Consider the following 18,599-nt stretch of genomic DNA (forward strand, 5'->3'; position numbering starts at 1 on the left):
GGGTCTAAGGTTTTGGATAAACTCTTGCCACTTTAGGAGGAATTTGGATTGTTGGATAATATATTAGTTGTTATTTAAGCAATTAGGAGCTAAACAGAGTTAATGAAAGTTAATAAACTCAATAGACATGCGATTTAACTTTTAGTTCGAAAGTTTAGTGTTAGTGAATAAAGTGTGAATTTAGGAGTTGAAAGTGATGTTTATGTGATTATGGTTCTCATCAATTGTATATTAACCCTGTAGTATACCATTTGAACTCAATTTTAGTTTGAGAAGTAAATTATTTAGGAGTAATATTTGAGTTTTCAAAGGTTTGAGATAATAATAAAAAATTTGTTTTTGTGTTAATTGCTTGTTAGATTAGTTATAGTGTTTGTGAACATGATTAATGTATTTTCTAGTTAAATAAACTTGATTTATTATTTTGAAAAATAAAATACAAGTGTGGCCTTTTGTAATGAATGAGAAAAGTTCATTATGGTAAATGTTATTTATCATCACAAATAAGAAGTTTGAATATTATGATGGCATATGAGAAATTGTGATTATGTATGCATGCCTGTGATAGCTAAATTGTGCTAGATGTATACATTTAAGACTTAAGAGTATTTTGTGAATTTTATAAAACTTTTTGATAATAAATTTTTTTATATCTAAATGTGATTTTTCTTAAAAGAAAATTAATGAAGTCATGATTGACAAATTGGTAATTCAGTTGGTTTTGGTTCCAACTGATATTTTTTTAAAAAAAGTAACTACATATTACGGGCTGTCATCACGTATTTTCAATTTATGATTTACATTGACAATAGAGGAAAATAGTGGACACACACACACATAAAAGTACCATTTACGTTCCACATTAGTAGACAATTTTAGGGATATTTCATTATCTTAAAATATAATTGATAAAAATATAATTTTATTAATAATAATAATTTAATATTATTCTTTAAAAAGAAAGAGAATTGAAATAATTATAGTGTAGTGATTATGTGTGTAAATTTAAAGTTATATTAAATGAATTGTATTTTTTAAAATTTGTATCTTTATTTTGAAAAAAATAAATATGTAAAATGAAATTATTGAATTTTATTGATATGTATAATACAATATTTTCAGAACCGAACCAGACATTGAACTGAAAAAGTCAGCAGTTCACGATTCGTATGGTTCAACCGGTTGGACCAATGGTCCAACCGGTGACGTAATAATTAAATTAAAAAATTATATATGTATATAATAATTTAAATATAAGAAATACATATGAAATTGTTATTTAACTTAAAAAAATTAAATATTTTAAGTTTATCACGACTTAACAAGCCATATGATACAATATAATATCAAATGATTAAAAAAATTAGTCATTTTTTTAAATTTGATAAAAAATAAAAAAATTTTTTTGAACAGTCCGGTTTTTGAAAATCGAATTCAGTTCCCGATCTTATTGCTGATTCGAAACGGCTCAAACTGGCTCAACTCTTAAAACAATTTTTTCCTTTGAACCAGACCGGTTGGTCCGATCCGGTTTTCAAAACAATGATATAATGTTAACCAAATTGTCTTATAATTTGAAATGAGGATAGTATATAATATATATATATATATATATCATAATTATTTTATTTTTTTAAAATTATAAATATTTTTTTTTATAGAAGAAAAGCACAAAGGGCACTAAGTTCTCAAATCAGTTGCTGACTATTCATAAATACATTCAAGTGGATCCATGAAGAAGACAGGTCCATTAGCAAGATTGAGGGTTTCTTTGACAAGTTTGTCAGCAACAGCATTAACATCATGACCACACCATAGTAGATTCACCCTCTAATCCCTCTACATCATATGTTGAATCTCAAATATAAGATTTCGATTTGGGTGATAAATCGTGGTTCCCTCCTTGAGTGCAACTCTTACAAATAGCAATATCTAACTAATAATATATTAATTTAATAATGATCATGTAATCATGGTCCGGCCACGAAACTGTCTTCTAATTAATGACTCAATTGCTTTAATAGTTAGTCCAATTTTCACATCTTTGAAACTCGCTGTTTTTTATTTAATTTTTTTTAGTTTTCAAAAACTTAGACAAATATGATAAAAAAAAAAATTTAAAATGACATTATTTTCACCGCGAAAAGTTCCTGGCTTGCGTTTGGATTATTTTGTTTAACGAAGGGCATAAAAGGCAGTTCATATATATATATATATATAGATATATAATTTTTTACAATTTTAGTCCTTTTATCATCTGGGGTAATTAAAATTTTGAAAAAATAATAATTAAGAACTCTCTAAAAATATTAATCTCAATTAAGGATTATAATATTTTAAAATTTTAGTTAAGGATGGTCCGTAATTGAGATGAAAAAAAACATAGTTTGTAAGGTGGGATTCACTAATACTATTTGAGGATTCACTAATCTAATTTAAGAAAATTTCTAATGTGTATTGTAAAAATATAAAACCCAATTTAAAAATTAATTATTTAAAAAAAGCGTTACTTGAAAATTTACTAACCTAATTTAAAAATTTTTTAACATGTATTGTAAAAATATGATACTTCACTTGGGAATCGAATGCTTAACAAAAAAAATCACTTAAAAATTTACTAACCAGACTTTAAAATTTTTTTAATGTATATTGTAAAAAAATGAAACTTCAATTAAAAATTGATTGTTTAACAAAAAAATAACTTGTCTAAATTGGAGATTTTTAATAAAAAATTGATTCCCAAATGAAATTTTATGTTTTCATAATATATGTTAAATTTTTTTAAATCAGGTTAGTGAATTTTTATGTAACACTTTTTGTTAGACAATTAATTTTTAAGTAGAGTTTTATATTTTTACAGTATATGTTAGTAATTTTTTTAAGTTGAATTAATAAATTTTTAAGTGATATTATTAAATCTCATATCACAAATTATATTTTTTTATTTCAATCAAGGATGATGATCTTTAAGTAAAATTTTAAAATATTATAATTTTTAATTAAAATTAATATTCTTAGAGCTCTTTATTTGTCATTGTCCCTGAAATTTTTACGGTGCTGGGAATTTCTCCTCTGGCATATACGTATAGGAACGAGGATCGAAATTCGAAGGACTATCAACTGTAGCGTGGCTGATGTCTGGTGGGATTGCGCGGGGTCGCGTAGCCGAGGAGCGAAAAGCCTGGCGTAAGAATCACCCCGCATTTTCCGTCTCTGCTTCAATAACTGTCTTGGTATCTGTTTGCTCCCTTGTATTTTTCTCTGCGCAAGTCACTCGCCCAACTGTTTTCGTTCTTTAGGGTTTCGTGGCGAAGCCAGAAACTGGACCAGATGGCTGTGTGAATTTGATGGCATGGCACTGCATTATCCCTGGCAAAGCCGGAGTCAGTGCTCCCCTTCATATTCTGCTTTATTCTTTCTAGACTGTGCTTGGAAGTTAGAACTTAATTGGCGACTGAAAGTTTTATTTCTTATTAACAACCAGAGTTAGGTGTCAATTTTGAGCCATCGACTCTCTTTTGTACAAGAGTTCAAAATAAATAAATGGGTTCAGGTGCAAAAATAGCATAGACATTTTAACAAATAAATGGGTTAAGGTGCATGTATGCCCATTAATTTTATGAAAGAAGCCAATCTTCCCCAATGTGTTACCATATTTTAACAGGTTGGGGAAGGCTGACCTCTTTTGTAAAGTTAACAATGCACCATTGGAGAAAAAGTTTCTGGTATTTTTGTACCTTTAAAATTTGTTATACTTCTATTGTCTTGGATCGCTTGCTCTGTTAGTCAATGAGGTGATTTCAAATTGGAATTTGCATCCATTGTCAGCTAATTTATATATTCTTGGATTGAGCAGTGCTGGGTGCAGTTACAAGTTAGTATCTTGCCAGTTGGGCGCCCTGGATTCAGGACTGTGTTTGCCACTTAGTTGTTTTCCTCCATATACTTGGTTAAGTTATACCGATTTCTTCCCTTTCTACTCTGCTCGCCTCTAGTTTAAGGGCGGAGCCATGATTTCATTATGAGAGCAGCCGAGATTGAAAAGCATATATAAGCATAAATTTTAAGGGCTGTAGATATATAACACCTATATAATACTTCTTCTGTACCTGATTATAAGAGCCAATTTTGAGAGATTGGTGCCCTTAATTATAAGACCTTCTACAAAATTCTAGGAATATTTAAAAGTGTTTCCACACATACCCCTAATAAATGATTATAATCTAATGGCCTATATCCTTGGAAAAATTTGAAGACATATGACGACGTGAAAATCATGACATTTAATTGAGGGCAAAATTGGAATGAAGCAAAAATATTTTAACATCAGCTAACCTAACATGTTTTTGTGGCATTTGTGAGTCAAATAATTGGCTCTTATAATTAGGGAGGGAGACTATTAAGAAAAAATTGAAAACTTGGGGGTCATACTCCCCACCGATCCCTCTGCTGCTGCCCTGGTTGTCACTCTCCCCACTGCAAGTGAAGCTGTGTAACTTGGTATAGCATCAAGACATGACAATTGACAAAAGACAACCTTCAGCCTGTTTCAGATTCCTGTATCTTCATAATAGGGGAAGATTGCTTCGTTCTGCGATACTATTTTCAAATGCTAGATTCATCTCACAAAATAATGAATAACTGTATATTCGCAATCTTGATCAAGTTGTAAAGTTGACCAAAGAAAGCGGTGATATGTTATTAAATATTCAAATTTCCCATGGATGTTGCTGGAAATGCTCGTATAGTGTAATTGCATTTTTTCTATTTTACTTATGGTAACTAGTCTTGATGAAGTTCTGACTGATATTTATTGTGTTATTGTTATTTTCTTCTCTTGGTTTATTCCTTTGGTTGCTATAGGTCTGGAAGATATTATCTTTGTGGTTTTCTTTTAATTCCTGTGAAAAAAACCATTAACCGTCTAAATGATGCAGACTGACTGGGAGGGAGGCTACTTCCCCCTTACTCTTCACTTTAGTGAGGATTATCCCAGCAAGCCCCTAAAGTGCAAATTTCCTCCAGGTTTCTTCCATCCTAATGTCTATCCTTCAGGAACTGTATGCCTCTCGATCCTTAATGAGGACAGTGTAAGAGCAGAAGTCAGCTATTTATTATATGTGCAGGTTCTGTTATATTGAATTGGATTATGTCTTCTGATTCTCATATTTGTTTTCTTAGGGTTGGAGACCTGCCATTATGGTGAAGCAAATTCTCGTGGGCATTCAAGATCTCCTGGACCAACCAAACCCTGCGGATCCTGCTCAAACTGATGGGTATCATCTTTTCATCCAGGTTCTTCTTCATTTCCTCTGGATCCACCCCTGAAATTTCTAATGTTGCTGGCGAGCAATCCATGATAAACAATGTTGTGTTTATATGCAGGTTCCTACTGAATATAGACGAAGGGTGCGGCAGCAGGCTAAACAGTACCCCCCCGGTTCTTTAGCTTTCTGTTCTTGTTTGTTCATATGTTGGCCTTTTTGTTGACTTGATAAAATTAAATTTTAAAAATTCTGTTTGAGACAAGCGTCGATTTTCTAGCTGACTATTAAGGCCATCGGTCGCTAATATCCAAGTAAGATAAAGAAGAATTGCGCTTTTTTTTCCTAAATAATTTTTTGTTTTCTTCGACTCAATGAAAATATAAGTGCTTGTGGTGGGCGGAGTTTGGAGCTTGATATTACTTGCTGTTGAGTTTGCTTGCACATTTTGACATACTGCAGTGGGGAAAGTTTTCCTTCGCCAGCCATGAATGGAGGAGGATCACACTCCTGGCCTCGTGAGATATCCTGTTATAAGACAATAATTATTAGTATTATAGTATTTTTTAAATCTAATATCTGGCGTGATAGATTCAATTTAAGGATTCTGTTTGAGACGGAGGCGTTGATCTGGGGTGAAGCCGCTTTCACCTATTAGTAACGACACGGTTCGGTGGAAGGTGCTGGGCGAAGCTCACGAGTTACTGAGATGAGTGTGGTACCAGACGTAGTGACTCTGCTTTGTTAAAAAACATAGTTATTTCATCAGAACTTTGAGTGTTATGTTATATCCGTTTTCCATCATAAGCATTTAACGCTTTCGTCTTAGAATGGCCCGCATCTCAATGATGTCTCGTCTTCAATCGCTATGAATAATATTTGAATCTCCTTTTTTATTTTTTTTCCAATTGGTATAATCTTTGCAGTTGAATCTCAAAAGATGTGCATCTTATAGGTTACTTTCAGATTAATATTGTCAAAATTTTACATGATTTATATAAGTATTAAAATATTGTGAAATTGAATAGAATAATCATTAAATAATTGGGCTGGTTTGATTGTTAGAAATGAAATCAATTAAAGAAATTAAAATCAAAATGAATTACAAGTTCATGTGATTAAATTTTACTGCTAATATAATAATTTTGATGAGCAATTGATAAATATCTTTGTAAATATATTTTAAATTTAAGGTACATTTTAGTTCTTGTAAGCTTTCGAGACTTAATTCACCTATATTTTTTTTGTATAAAAAAATTAAATAGTAAACATGATAAAATTTAATACTATATTTTACAAATGCAAAAATTAATATATACTCAAATTTTTATAAATTATAACATACAACTTATAAATTAAATTATCATTTTTCATGAGTATGATTGACTTATAAATGGATCTTTATGGATTCTAGAATTGTAACACATTAGATTTGAAGAAGCTTTACGTGCTTGGTAATTTCTGCATGTATCTAATTCCATATGGATGTGGATATATAGATACATGGATGAAATATCAAATAACTCTGAAGTGTCCTGTTCCCACGGACCCCTGCACGTGCATAGCCCACTTTCTCCGCATGCTCCACATTCCGCCCATAACTGCCCTTCCCAAATCAAATCAAATCCCACCTACCTTTTACTTGACCTGGCGTGGCATTGAATTTTACGGGAAAATTATTGGCCCTTGGTTGACCTGATATTTTGAAAGCTTGGACATTTTAGCACAAGCTAGAGTTTTAGTTCACCGTATCATTAAAACATTCTCTACTTTCAAGATACTGAGGTAAATTTGTTTCCTTTGATCCTTTTGTAACCTTGTACAGTTTTATTTAATGAATTTTTCCTTTCCAACTTAAAAAAAAAAAAATGTCCTTCATTAAAGATCTGATCTCGAACTCCCCCCTCAGCTTAGGCGAGTAATCGAATCTATTTTGTTCTTTTGCTACCTCCAAATTCATTGGACTTGGTTCCAAACCGATTTTTCTGTACACAATTTCTTTCATTATTCTTCGGATGAAATGGTGAATATGCAACTTCACTTGATCCAAAATGGGACTTGTAAGAGGAGCTGGTTGTCTCCCACACGTTACTGTAAAAGTTAAGATGCTTGGCAACAGAGGTTCTAAATCCTAATACTTTATTAATAATCAAACAATTATATCAAGTTAAGAAACTTAATCACAAATCAAAATAAGGATAACGAATCCTGCACATTAAAAAAATTGCCAATTATTGCCTAACAATTGAATTAACTTACGAAGGTATCTTAGAAAAAAAAAAAATTCTCAAAATAATTCCAAACACTGTCTTCGTGTTTTTCACTTTCACATCGCCTTCAGTGACAGTAGTGGGGGTTGGTTTGTATGAAGACAAGTTTGAGATGTTACGCATTTGCTGGCTCCATTGTTATAAGAAGTGTTCGGTAGAAGTTCAGACATTCGGAGGTTGGTGCAACTCGTGTTGATGCAGTAAGCTGCGACCGTTAGCTGTGTGTCATCCCATCCCTGTTGACGATTTTCCTTCCATCAGATTGTTGTGGTTCTCAATCCTTAACTTGTGTGCACTTGTGAGCGAGTCACACAAATGATGGTTCTTCTTCTTCTTTGGTGAATTATTGTAGTTGTTTGTTGTTCTAAGTTTTGGCAATAATACACCGTGGCCCACGCGCATGCAGGAAAGAAGGAATTGCTTGGCTAACTAAGTGAGATATTGAGATTGCAATGGCATTAGCTGTGCTTAACACTGCGTTAGAATGGGTGACAATGGCTTTATCTGCACGAGCTGTAGTTTGTGGAACCTATGTTGGTGGTAAAGCCTTATTAATTACTCACGCTAACATATCTTTCTATTTCGCGGGCGAAACAACGACTGACATATTTGCCTTTTCCTTATATCTTCCTGCCATCTGGTTGAAGCACATTTGTTTGTTGAAGTTCTTCTGCTGCTTGTCGGCCTTTTATTACTCTCCAGGAAAAGTTCCAAGCCTCGAAAACGAAAGTTGAAACCGAAGGTTAGTTTCACTGTCTTGTTTTTCCTCAACGGATCTCTGTCTGACTGTCTCTTCTGCAGGCTTTTTTATTGAAGGGAAATGCTCTTCAGATGTGGACTTGTGCCATGATTTCTGCTGATCATGTTTAATTCAGACTTGGATTTCCTCATGTTGTGATTTAACATTGTAACTCGTGCTTATGTTTGCAGGAAATAGATGATTTATGTGATCAATGGGTTCCCGAACCTCTATTTCCTCCCATAACCAAAGAGATGTTGTATGAACCGCCAGTGCTGGAGAGGTGATGATTTGTAGAGGATAGAAGCCTTCGTTTCTTTCTTTTCTGTTATTCGTTAGTTACAATTGCATACTACGCCTTGTTTCCTTCGCTGATCGTTCCCTTGCAACTGAAATTACATCTATGTTGTTTTCTTCTGGTCAGCTTCACAGTTATGAATATGGACAAGGGGAAAAAAAAACCAACGTTACGAACTTATGCAGACCAATTTTTTCCTTGGATTCATAATTTCGATCTCCCTCATTGTTAGACCATTACAGGGGAGGTTTATGTCAAGTTAAAATTTAAAATAAGAGAGATGTTCAAGGTTTTTTAAGTTGAAAATGTCATTATAAGGGAGATTGGTTGTTTTGGACACGATACAAACCTCAAGGTAGGTCATTGTACAGACTGTGTAGTCCAGGCAAAAGGGCAAAAGGATGCATATTTCTTTATTTTTGTCATCCAACTGATGAGTTGTGTTTAATGCAGTGCTGCTGGGCCACATGCTATAATTAATGGTAGAGAAATTATTAATTTTGCTTCGGCAAACTATCTTGGATTGATAGGTCATGAGAAGCTGCTTGTAAGTTCTCAGGAAATTCTTCTCATAAATATCATTGATAAATTTTCTTTCGAGTTAAGGTATATATTTACTGCTAATGTCCTGTTTCAGGAGACCTGTACTGCTGCTATAGAAAAATATGGTGTTGGTTCCTCTAGTTCTCGTGGGTTTTATGGAACATTCGGTAAGATTTGATTTTATACTTCGATTGATTTTCTTTCTAATTTTCCTTCTTTCTTCTTCTGTTCAAGTTATTCACAAGAAAAGCTCGCCGATTGATGATACTCTTCTCTCTACTCCAGATGTCCACCTCGACTTTGAAGCCAAAGTATCAAAATTTCTGGGAACCGCTGATGCAATTCTTTACTCTTATGGACTCTGTGCCATGTTCAGTGCAATTCCTGCTTTCTCCAGAAAAGGAGATATAGTTGTCGTGTAAGTATCCATAAGCTAGTCCTTGACCATAAACTTTATGGTTCCATTCAGTTTTTCCTATTCCTCCTTACACTTGAAGCTTTGTATGACCTCAACGGAAACTTGACATACATTTGGAGTTCTTATTGCTACTGGAAGTTCTCATACCAAATCTCAAACTTGAGTTTCATATAGAAGTGATTTTCATCGTTTACAGTGATGAGGGAGTCCACTGGGGGATCCAGAATGGCCTTTGTCTCTCTAAAAGCACAGTGGTGTACTTTAAGCACAATGACATGGACTCTTTGAGACAAACACTGGAGAATATTACTAAAAAACATAAGCGAGACAAGAAAATGAGGCGTTACATAGTTGTTGAAGCTATCTACCAAGTACATATCTTATTGTCAGGCTGTATACGTTTGCCGCTTATATTTACATTTTGATTACATGACCAATAGATGTTTATGATCTATCTTCCATGAAAATTTCAGAATTCAGGCCAAATTGCTCCGTTGGATGAGATCATTAGATTGAAGGAGAAGCACCGTTTCCGTGTTTTATTGGACGAGAGCAACTCATTCGGTGTGCTTGGAAGTTCTGGAAAAGGTCTCACCGAATACTTTGGAATTCAAGTATGTAATGGAAATATTTGTGTGTGTGTGTGTGCAGTACGAATATGCTTTGAAATGCATGTCCATTGTTGGTTGTTGGTCATGTACTGCAGGCTGAAAAAGTAGATATCATAGCTGCTGCAATGGGACATGCACTGGCCACAGAAGGAGGATTCTGTGCTGGAATTGCTGGAACTGAAATTCACCAGGTATAAAAGTGTCCATGTGATGATATTAATCACCATCTACAGTTAATAGGCGTGTTCTCTAGAACATAATATACTGAGGGAAAGAAAGGGAATGCGGAAATTAAATATTTTGATTATTTATTTCATTTTACTTGCTCTCCTAGGCCTGATAGAAGTCCCAACTGTAACGAATGTATGAGTGCTAATATGTAATGATGGTTTCAATCTCGGCAGCGATTGACAGGTGCTGGCTATGCCTTTTCTGCTTCTCTGCCTCCATATCTTGCAAGCGGTGCAACCAAAGCTCTTGAAATCCTTGAAGAAAATACCAATCTGGTAACAAAGCTGAAGCATAACATTGCCCAGTTGTGGGAAGGTGGGCTTTGATCTCATTCTCAATGCATCAATGTAATAGCGCTTTTTGTAAAGCATTTGAACTGCTGGTGATTATCATGTTTATTTCTTTGCCTGCCATTTAGAACAAGGATCTTAGACTAGAGTCTCTGATTTGAAAATGCATTTTTGGTCGAGTACAGAAGTATCAGACATACCTGGCTTGACACCAACAAATAGTGCAGAATCACCAATTATTTATTTGAAATTAGAGAAGTCAACAGGTAGCATTGAAAATGACCGACGCCTGCTTGAAAATATTGCCCAGCGAGTGAGTAAAGTTTGCTTGATAATTCTAACGGCTTGTCAATTGGTTGACTGGTAACTAATGGCATAGTAATCACAGGTTTTGGAGGAAGATGGTGTGTTGGTGGTGGCTTCCAAAAGATCAAAAGTGGATGGATGTCGATTGCCCTTAGGAATTAAATTGTTCGTCTCGGCATCTCATTCTGAGTCAGATCTTCGTAAGGCCGCTGGATCATTGAAAAGGGTTGGTGCCTCAGTCCTGAGTGGTCGTAACTGAAGTTGAATGCTTCTCTCCTGTTACGTTATGTATTGAAACATCACTTCAGGTGCTGAGGGTGAACAACTTTCTATATTCCGGAAGGATTTCTCCCTGCTCTGTAATTTCGGTTTGATATGATAATAAAAAGGAATTAGAGGAACATCAGCCCATAACGGCTGCATGAAGATATATTAAACTGTTAGTGGCAGCTTCCGACTACTGATGACGTTAATTAAATGCACAAAATACCTTATGATGTGCTAAGGCTATTAGTGTTGGAATATTTTCAGTATTCTTCGTTATTCCACATCATGGGAAATTTGTCATTGTAGCGTTATCGCATAATTGAGGGGAATTCCACCGTGACATCGTTTAGTTTCGATTTTTTGGTTGACATTGTTGATGTGGAGGACAGAGTTAATACATTCTATGAGTGGGGTTCTTGTTTAAGAGTTAAGACTATTAAATTCTGATTTTTATCATATAAAATTTCTAATCAATCAGAAGATAACTTCTAATCAATTATTTATTCTCATGTGACTCGGATTTCAGAATAATTACTGAACGCATTTTCGTCAAGACTACGTTCAAATAGGATTGTCTCACAATTATCTCTGCAGGCTAACTTGGTCACACCGTGCATTATTCTTGGGTATACCTTTTAGGCTTTGGAAGAATAACATGGCTCTTAGTGGTCTATTGACTCTTTAATTTTTTACACGACAGTTTATTTTATTTGACACATTTTTTTGCAAACAATAGTTAATATAAGTTGGGTTGGGGTTCATCAAAGTTAAAGCACGCCTTATGACTCGAAATGTATCTATTGTTCAAATCTGAGATTGCATCTTTTTGGAATGAGTGATGACATCTTTACTAATGAAACCAACATTCATTAGCAGTTTATTTGATGATTTGATTCATATATTTAGTCATACGTAATGATTTGATTTATTAAGATAACAATAAACAAAGAGAGCTATTATTACCCTTAAAATATAGTTTAATTTAAGAGAATCGAGATGATGAGAAACCCTTTATAATAAAAAAAATTCTGATATTACATTAATAACTTGTCTTACTGGAAACTTATTTTAATATCTGACAATGCGTGCATATGAGGAAGGGAACTCAAAAAAAGGGCAAATTTTATAACGTAAATTATATACAGAGAAAAAGAATGTCATCTTGCAAAAGACAAAACTATATTTTGACCCCGGGGGAGGGGGAAGACAGCTGTATGTGACAGGTTAGTAGCGGAAGTTAAACCCTTCACGTGTAACTATAAAAGGTCTGCAATGTCTATGAACCTTTGTGTCTCTGTATTTTGTATGATCTTGAAGGATTTGATGATACAGCATTTTGCCCCACGTCATGGTAGGTATCACTGAGACGATGTGAGACAGGACAAGAAACACAGTTTCAAACAAAGCCCATGATGTATGATCTCAAGGCAAAAGCCAAGTTCACTGGGACAACTCAAGCAGCAACGAAGTTAGAAGCCAAAAGCAGGGCAAATTGGATGACAGACGCACCATCATCTGTACAGAAGGAAGCTACGACGTCGTTGAGCCAGGAGGTTTTTCAGAACCATCCAGGACGATTTCAAATAGATCAGCCTCGGACTCTTCATCAAAATCCACCACTCGATTATTGGCCCCACCATTGTGGCTGCCTTTGGTTGCAGATCGATTCAGCCACTGAGCATCAATTCTTCCCATTGAAAACAATTCCTTGCTGTCGTCGTAGCCGAGGGTATTGGCAGGGGAATTTACAAGAGGGGCTACAAAGCATGGATTTGGTGTTCTTTGTGCATTCGCAGGTGCATACTTAAATGCACTTTGTCCAAAATTTACTGATACTAGGATGTCGATATTTGCAGCCAATGTTGGATATAGCGGAGTCCCAAATTCCTCTGACTGACAGTGAATTACATGCACCAACTCTGAGTCCAACGTGAACAAAACTTTCTTCTGCCTCGGATCAAACCCACACCCTATCACCTTATCACTTCCTACCCATTCTGCCTTATCGGACTCGAATACCAGCTTCATTCCTGAAACGACAAGCCCAACACCAAGTCACATGTACGTGTCTCGTTACTCGAAAGAAATAACATATTCCAATAGAAAAACCATTTTCTGAGGGTAACTGTGCCAGTGTGAGCGTGATGTGTCAGCAAGTTCTTTTTTTTTTCTTTTTTTTTTTCTGAGAATAGCTTCAAATAAACAAAAATGTCGCTATTGGTTCTGTTCATGGTCGTGTCATTATACTGTGGGTTCTGCAACATTTCCTGTGGTCCTATCATAGTGTTAATCTTTTAAGTGAAAAATGTGAATTGAGTGGGTTTATGATGTTCCCTTCGTAACACATCAGTGTGAAACAAATTTTATCACTGTCACCTACAGACCCTGTCCTCTGTTCTGCAAATATTAACCAAAAGAAATAGGATGAACTCCGACTATGAACGCCTCGTTGAATTGGTGAAAGAACACAGAAAGCCAGAAGAAGAAGAAGAAGAAGTTAAGAGCAGTTAATTTACCATCAAGAGAGACAGAACCGTTGGAATTGAAGCCGATGCTCCCAGGATAGCTACCGGGAACTCTCAAAGGAACAGAGCCTCCCGCTGTTAACCCCAAAGAAAAAATCACAGAATCGTTCTTTTTACCATCAAGTTTGACCTCTTCGACATTGTTAATTTTATGACTACCGATAACATGGACCAAAGCCTCCGATTTCCCTTCCTGAATGAGTTTAGTCTTCTCGCCTTCTCTGTTCTTCCCAACCGATTCATAATCTTCCCCACGAGTATACAGAATGGTAATTTCAAAATAGGCCTCTTGAGGGAAGGAATGGTTTCCCAGAGGAGGGCCGGGAAGAGGCAGAGCCGTCCTGATCACCGAAGCAACAGTCGAAGAAGGATTGTTTGGATGAACCCTTTTAAGCCCAGGATTCAATCTTATCTTCTGCATAAAATCGGCGGATCCCTGACTCACTTCCCAGGTCAACTCGACCTCTGTTTCTCTTCCTTGATCACCCGCTGCACACACTCCCAAAAGGGTCGATCTTTTTGAAGGAGACGACATGTGGGTCTTGCAGGCCGTGAAAGCAAATCGAGACCATCCGTTTTCCACAGCATCGGCGGCCAGATAGGGATGATCAGCCCAACTGAACAAAGGCCTTCCGGAGATCCCACGATGAAACACAAAATAATTGCCCCTGTTCTTGGTTCCCTGATCAAACGAATGATGAACACTGGATTGTTGGGGGAGATGCTGGGGATGGAGCCTATCAGTGGCTGCTTGGAGGCTCGTCATTCTGGTGAGACTTCCCGGCTCGACGAAATTCCTTCCCTTTCTGCGATAACACCAACGCAAAACAAAAACCAACAAAAGGGTTGAAAGACATCCGACGGTGGCTGCCACCGTTGCAATATTCACCCGTTCGGTCATCTCTTGTTGTGACGGATTTCTTTTCCTATCAGATTTTGATGCATAGATTGGTTTTGGAGGACTTGTCGTGAAGAAAAAAAAGAATGAAGGAAGGAGAAAAGTGGAGGCTGTGGAAGGCGTGGACCATAAGACTGGTTCAATTAAGGCATGCAGGAAGAGAACTCAGCTTACTGTGTGTTACCCGACAGTAAAAAGGGCGGCAGCGAATTTTCTGAGACCAAGACTTGATTGTGATTAACCCCTAACTACAATTTAATGCATACGAACCGACAAGCTCTCGTTCATAAGCCACGAACGCGTTTTCTTCGTTTGCACTGTTTGGGGGGGTGGCTTGTGGAATTTCCTCCCACGGAAAAAAAAAAAAAAAAATCATCTAGAGAAAGAGGCTTATGTAGAAGTAGAAAGCTAACGGTCTATCTGTAATTAGTAGAGATGACTTCGTCGCGAGCACTCCTGATTATGTTGTTCTTTGACATTATTATCACTTTCAACATCTGTTTTCCTCCTCTTAGTTCTCTTTCTTTTATATGGTTGGGTTGGACGATACTAAGTTAATTCCATTTTAATTAAACTAATCCTTGACTGATTTCATCAAAACTTGTTTAGATTGACTTGTCATCAATGGGATAAGTTACATAAAATCTGTGCACATTCAATTTGGTACACGTATATGTTAGACGTGCGTGTATCCGATTAATTAGAATCTGAAGATTAAAAATTGCACATCATTTCAATTTTATATTTTACATATTAGTTATTCGATCATATTTGATTAATCACGTTTTTGAGATTCCTTTCATGTGCTTTCTGTGTAGTTCAAAATCTTCACTTGCATTGTTGGATTATATTTATAAATTTTTTTTAGGTAGATTGTCTATGAAATCGCTTCTTTATATTAAAAGGTTTAAAAAAAAAAATGTAAGTTATTAACTTTATATGTTTATGATATTTGTTTTTAATTAAATTGGGACTATTGTATTTTCTAATCCATTTACACTCTAACTAACTTTTTTTTTAATACAATACACTCTAACTAACTTTTGATATCGATACTTTTATTTTTTTTATTTTAAATTCACTCATCTTTATTACTTAAAATTTGAAAGTGCTCCATTATTTTCATTATGAGAAAAACTATCATATACCTTATTTGTTTTATAACCAAAACTATAAATTTTAAAAAGCATTTATTGTATTTTTTTAATTTGTCTCTCATAAATAGATAATATCATAAGAAAATGATATTAAAATCCCTTTGAATTATCTGAATAATATTTTGATCCTTCAAAATGTCATAATTTTTTAAAGTTCTTAAAAAATTTTCTGTCAAGAAGGAATTAATGTAAAAAATTAAATTGTCCTTAATTAAAATAAAAATCTCAAGCCTCAAAACATATACTTGCGAATTGCTGTTGAATTCTTATAAATTTAAGAAGAAAAATTGTAAATATTAGAACAAAATTTGTGAATGACAATTGATATTTACAATATTTAAAGAATATTAGAATTTTAAATGTGAACTTACGAATTGTTATTGAATTCTTGCAAATTTAAGAAAAAAAGTTATGAACATTGAAACAAAACTTATGAATGGCAATTAATATTTGCAATACTTAAAGAATATCAGGATTTTAAATGTGAACTTATGAATTACTATTGAATTCTTGCAAATTCAAAAAAAATTGTAAATCTTAAAATAAAACTTGTGAATGATAATTAATATTTGCAACACTTTAAGAATATCAAGATTTTAAATGCAAACTAATGAATTGCTATTGAATTCTTGTAATTTAAAAAAAAATTATAAATCTTAAAACAAAACTTACAAATTAAGGTCACAGAATATCTATTATGAGAATTGGGATTTTCATTTCAATCAAGGATAATTTGATCTTTCATATTAATTCCTTGATAATAGAAAAGTTTTTGAAAATTTTAAAAAAATTATAACATTTTGAGAGATTAAAATATTATTTACATAATTTAAAAAAATTTTATTATCATTTTTTTTTTCATATCGTTGATATGAAAAAAATAAGCATTAATTACATAAACATTTTAGTTTATATTTTTTATTTTAAATATAATTATTAATATTAACTTTTTTAAACTATGTGAATAAGTTAAGATTTGTTTATATTGAAAAGTAGAAACAGTAGTTTTGACTTTGGCATATAAAATTAAATATTTAATTTTTCTTGTTTCTTTTTACATTTAAATCTTCTGAAATTAAAATTGATAAATTTTTGTGATATTTTTTAAGAAGGGGAGGAAATATTTTATATTTTATAAAAAATAATAAAATAAAAAAAAAAAGTAAAAAATGAACTTCACAGAAATTCATCAACTTCAATTTCAAATGATTTTCATCGCATGCGGATAGGATGAGGGTAAAAATAAAGTAAATCAAGAATTAGTCCAGTCACAATCAGTTAAACAGAAAACTACGCTGCAATCACCGACACTTTCGATAATCCAACAGAAAAATTTATGTTTGCACTGTTTCTCGTGGTCTGTTTCGATATAATTCAATTTTTTTTTTTGGGAACTCTCGCTAAATCCGATGGCCATTATTGTTGCATTGCATGGTCCATGGTGGCTTCTAGCCAGTGACCATTTTAATTATTAAATATCATGACTTATGGGACGGTGCAACTATATTGTACTCCAAAACACTTTCACATGTTATTCTTGTCTTATTCCATCCCTCACTTGTGCCACCCCCAAATCTTATCAAGCGGAGCTGGCACAATTGTACTGTACAAGCACATCACCAGTTCTTCATTCGTCCCTTTTTTGTGCTTCTCTTTTCTATTTATTTAATACCAACCATGCCACACATTTCCATACGTATTCACTATTCAATATTTATAAGTGCGGTCTTTACTCCATTATTATTAGGGGTAAGCATCAATCAATCAATCTAATGTTAAAATGTATAAAATTGATTGATCAAATAACATTAAAAATATGAATAAAATTTAACTAAACAATAATCAAATTGAATTAAACAAATTGGTTCACATGACTAATTTAATTTTGGGTTTTATGCGAGGCTATTTAAATTTAGGTCAATTTTATTTTTTTTATTAAAATAAATAAAGCTTATATATAAAATTAGACTCGTAAAGTAATAACATCTCATTTTAATAAGAGATTAGGATTTCAACTTATCAAATTATATGTTTACTCTTATTTAATTATAAAATTAAAAAATAAATAAAATAAAGTAATTAAAAATTCAATATAATTTATATAATAAATTATATATATACATGATAATTCGGTTAGTTCGGTTTATTTAAATTTAGATTTTAATAATCAAATCGAATTCGTTAACTGAAATATTTTTTTTAAAAAATCAAATCAAATAACAAAAATTCAATTTCACTCGATTTGATTTGGGTTTGATTAAGTTTTGCTTACCCCTAATTATTATAAATTCAATCTCAATTTTAGTGGACGGTCTCAATTTCAGTTGCAGACTTACGAGTCTTTTCTCTTCAAAAGTAGACTTTCTCGTCACTGCGTTTTTCATAAATTTTCAGGTTGTTAAACGATCGGTGTCGTCTGGGCCTTGATTAGATCCAAAACAAACTGGAGCTAGGAGTAGTAAAGGAGCAATCAACCCTATAATTGATAATCATTCTCTTACCAATTATTAATTTTTATGACGGTACATCATTGTACGCCCTTTTTTTTTTCCTCTCTTTGGATTGATGCAGCTGGGAAAAGAGGCGATCATTATTTAAATCATTATGACTGGTGGCTTTTACATTTAGTGTTGCAGGGTACTTAATTATTACATCTCGTTAGATCATAATATCAACCCAAGTGCCTTGACCAATAGGAGTTTCAGGATCGCGTGCCCTTGCTAATACGTTGACAAACTCGAGTAAATTTATTATAATCCGAATGACGTGTAAATTGGCGATT

The 18,599-nt window shown here is 33.7% G+C and overlaps 3 protein-coding genes across 7 annotated transcripts; 2 read left to right on the plus strand and 1 right to left on the minus strand.

Moving 5' to 3' along the window:
• The first annotated feature begins 3,047 nt into the window (after nucleotides 1-3,047).
• On the plus strand, nucleotides 3,048-5,529 carry LOC129299249 (SUMO-conjugating enzyme SCE1-like). Of its 4 annotated transcripts, none has more exons than XM_054937726.1 (5): nucleotides 3,048-3,186; nucleotides 3,300-3,383; nucleotides 3,857-5,090; nucleotides 5,182-5,295; nucleotides 5,386-5,529. In XM_054937726.1, the coding sequence occupies exons 3-5, from the start codon at nucleotides 4,929-4,931 to the stop codon at nucleotides 5,488-5,490; spliced, it is 381 nt and encodes a 126-aa protein (XP_054793701.1). In that variant the 5' UTR covers nucleotides 3,048-3,186; nucleotides 3,300-3,383; nucleotides 3,857-4,928; the 3' UTR covers nucleotides 5,491-5,529. The 4 variants fall into 4 exon arrangements, with proteins under 4 accessions (XP_054793701.1, XP_054793694.1, XP_054793688.1 ...); XM_054937719.1 differs by having other exon boundaries at nucleotides 4,938-5,090; XM_054937713.1 differs by having other exon boundaries at nucleotides 5,026-5,090.
• Nucleotides 5,530-7,699: 2,170 nt separating this feature from the next.
• LOC129303419 (long chain base biosynthesis protein 1-like) lies at nucleotides 7,700-11,661 on the plus strand. 2 transcript variants are annotated; one of them, XM_054942708.1, is made up of 13 exons: nucleotides 7,700-7,855; nucleotides 7,941-8,074; nucleotides 8,182-8,276; nucleotides 8,465-8,556; nucleotides 9,025-9,118; nucleotides 9,209-9,281; nucleotides 9,400-9,532; nucleotides 9,729-9,903; nucleotides 10,006-10,146; nucleotides 10,239-10,334; nucleotides 10,548-10,689; nucleotides 10,850-10,977; nucleotides 11,053-11,661. In XM_054942708.1, exons 2-13 carry the CDS (start codon nucleotides 7,987-7,989, stop codon nucleotides 11,227-11,229), a joined length of 1,434 nt encoding a protein of 477 aa, XP_054798683.1. In that variant the 5' UTR covers nucleotides 7,700-7,855; nucleotides 7,941-7,986; the 3' UTR covers nucleotides 11,230-11,661. The 2 variants fall into 2 exon arrangements, with proteins under 2 accessions (XP_054798683.1, XP_054798684.1); XM_054942709.1 differs by having other exon boundaries at nucleotides 7,814-7,832.
• Nucleotides 11,662-12,342: 681 nt separating this feature from the next.
• LOC129301700 (uncharacterized) lies at nucleotides 12,343-14,979 on the minus strand. The gene is made up of 2 exons (XM_054940299.1): nucleotides 13,754-14,979; nucleotides 12,343-13,267 (listed from the first exon to the last, which is right to left on the minus strand). The coding sequence occupies exons 1-2, from the start codon at nucleotides 14,661-14,663 to the stop codon at nucleotides 12,768-12,770; spliced, it is 1,410 nt and encodes a 469-aa protein (XP_054796274.1). The 5' UTR covers nucleotides 14,664-14,979; the 3' UTR covers nucleotides 12,343-12,767.
• Between the last annotated feature and the right edge of the window lie 3,620 nt (nucleotides 14,980-18,599).

Source organism: Prosopis cineraria, unplaced genomic scaffold, assembly GCF_029017545.1.
Source record: "Prosopis cineraria cultivar Desert tree isolate PC_DT_omini unplaced genomic scaffold, ASM2901754v1 PC2, whole genome shotgun sequence".
Taxonomy (NCBI): Eukaryota; Viridiplantae; Streptophyta; class Magnoliopsida; order Fabales; family Fabaceae; genus Prosopis; species Prosopis cineraria.

Coding starts and splice junctions, on each gene's coding strand:
- LOC129301700 (XM_054940299.1), bottom strand. CDS start 14,663: ATGACCGAACGGGTGAATATTGCAACGGTGGCAGCCACCGTCGGATGT. Junction 13,268..13,753: donor CGGTTCTGTCTCTCTTGATG/GTAAATTAACTG, acceptor TTGTCGTTTCAG/GAATGAAGCTGGTATTCGAG.
- LOC129299249 (XM_054937713.1), top strand. CDS start 3,135: ATGTCTGGTGGGATTGCGCGGGGTCGCGTAGCCGAGGAGCGAAAAGCC. Junction 3,384..5,025: donor TTATCCCTGGCAAAGCCGGA/GTCAGTGCTCCC, acceptor AATTTCCTCCAG/GTTTCTTCCATCCTAATGTC. Junction 5,091..5,181: donor CGATCCTTAATGAGGACAGT/GTAAGAGCAGAA, acceptor TTGTTTTCTTAG/GGTTGGAGACCTGCCATTAT.
- LOC129303419 (XM_054942708.1), top strand. CDS start 7,987: ATGGCATTAGCTGTGCTTAACACTGCGTTAGAATGGGTGACAATGGCT. Junction 9,119..9,208: donor TAGGTCATGAGAAGCTGCTT/GTAAGTTCTCAG, acceptor GTCCTGTTTCAG/GAGACCTGTACTGCTGCTAT. Junction 10,335..10,547: donor CTGGAACTGAAATTCACCAG/GTATAAAAGTGT, acceptor CAATCTCGGCAG/CGATTGACAGGTGCTGGCTA.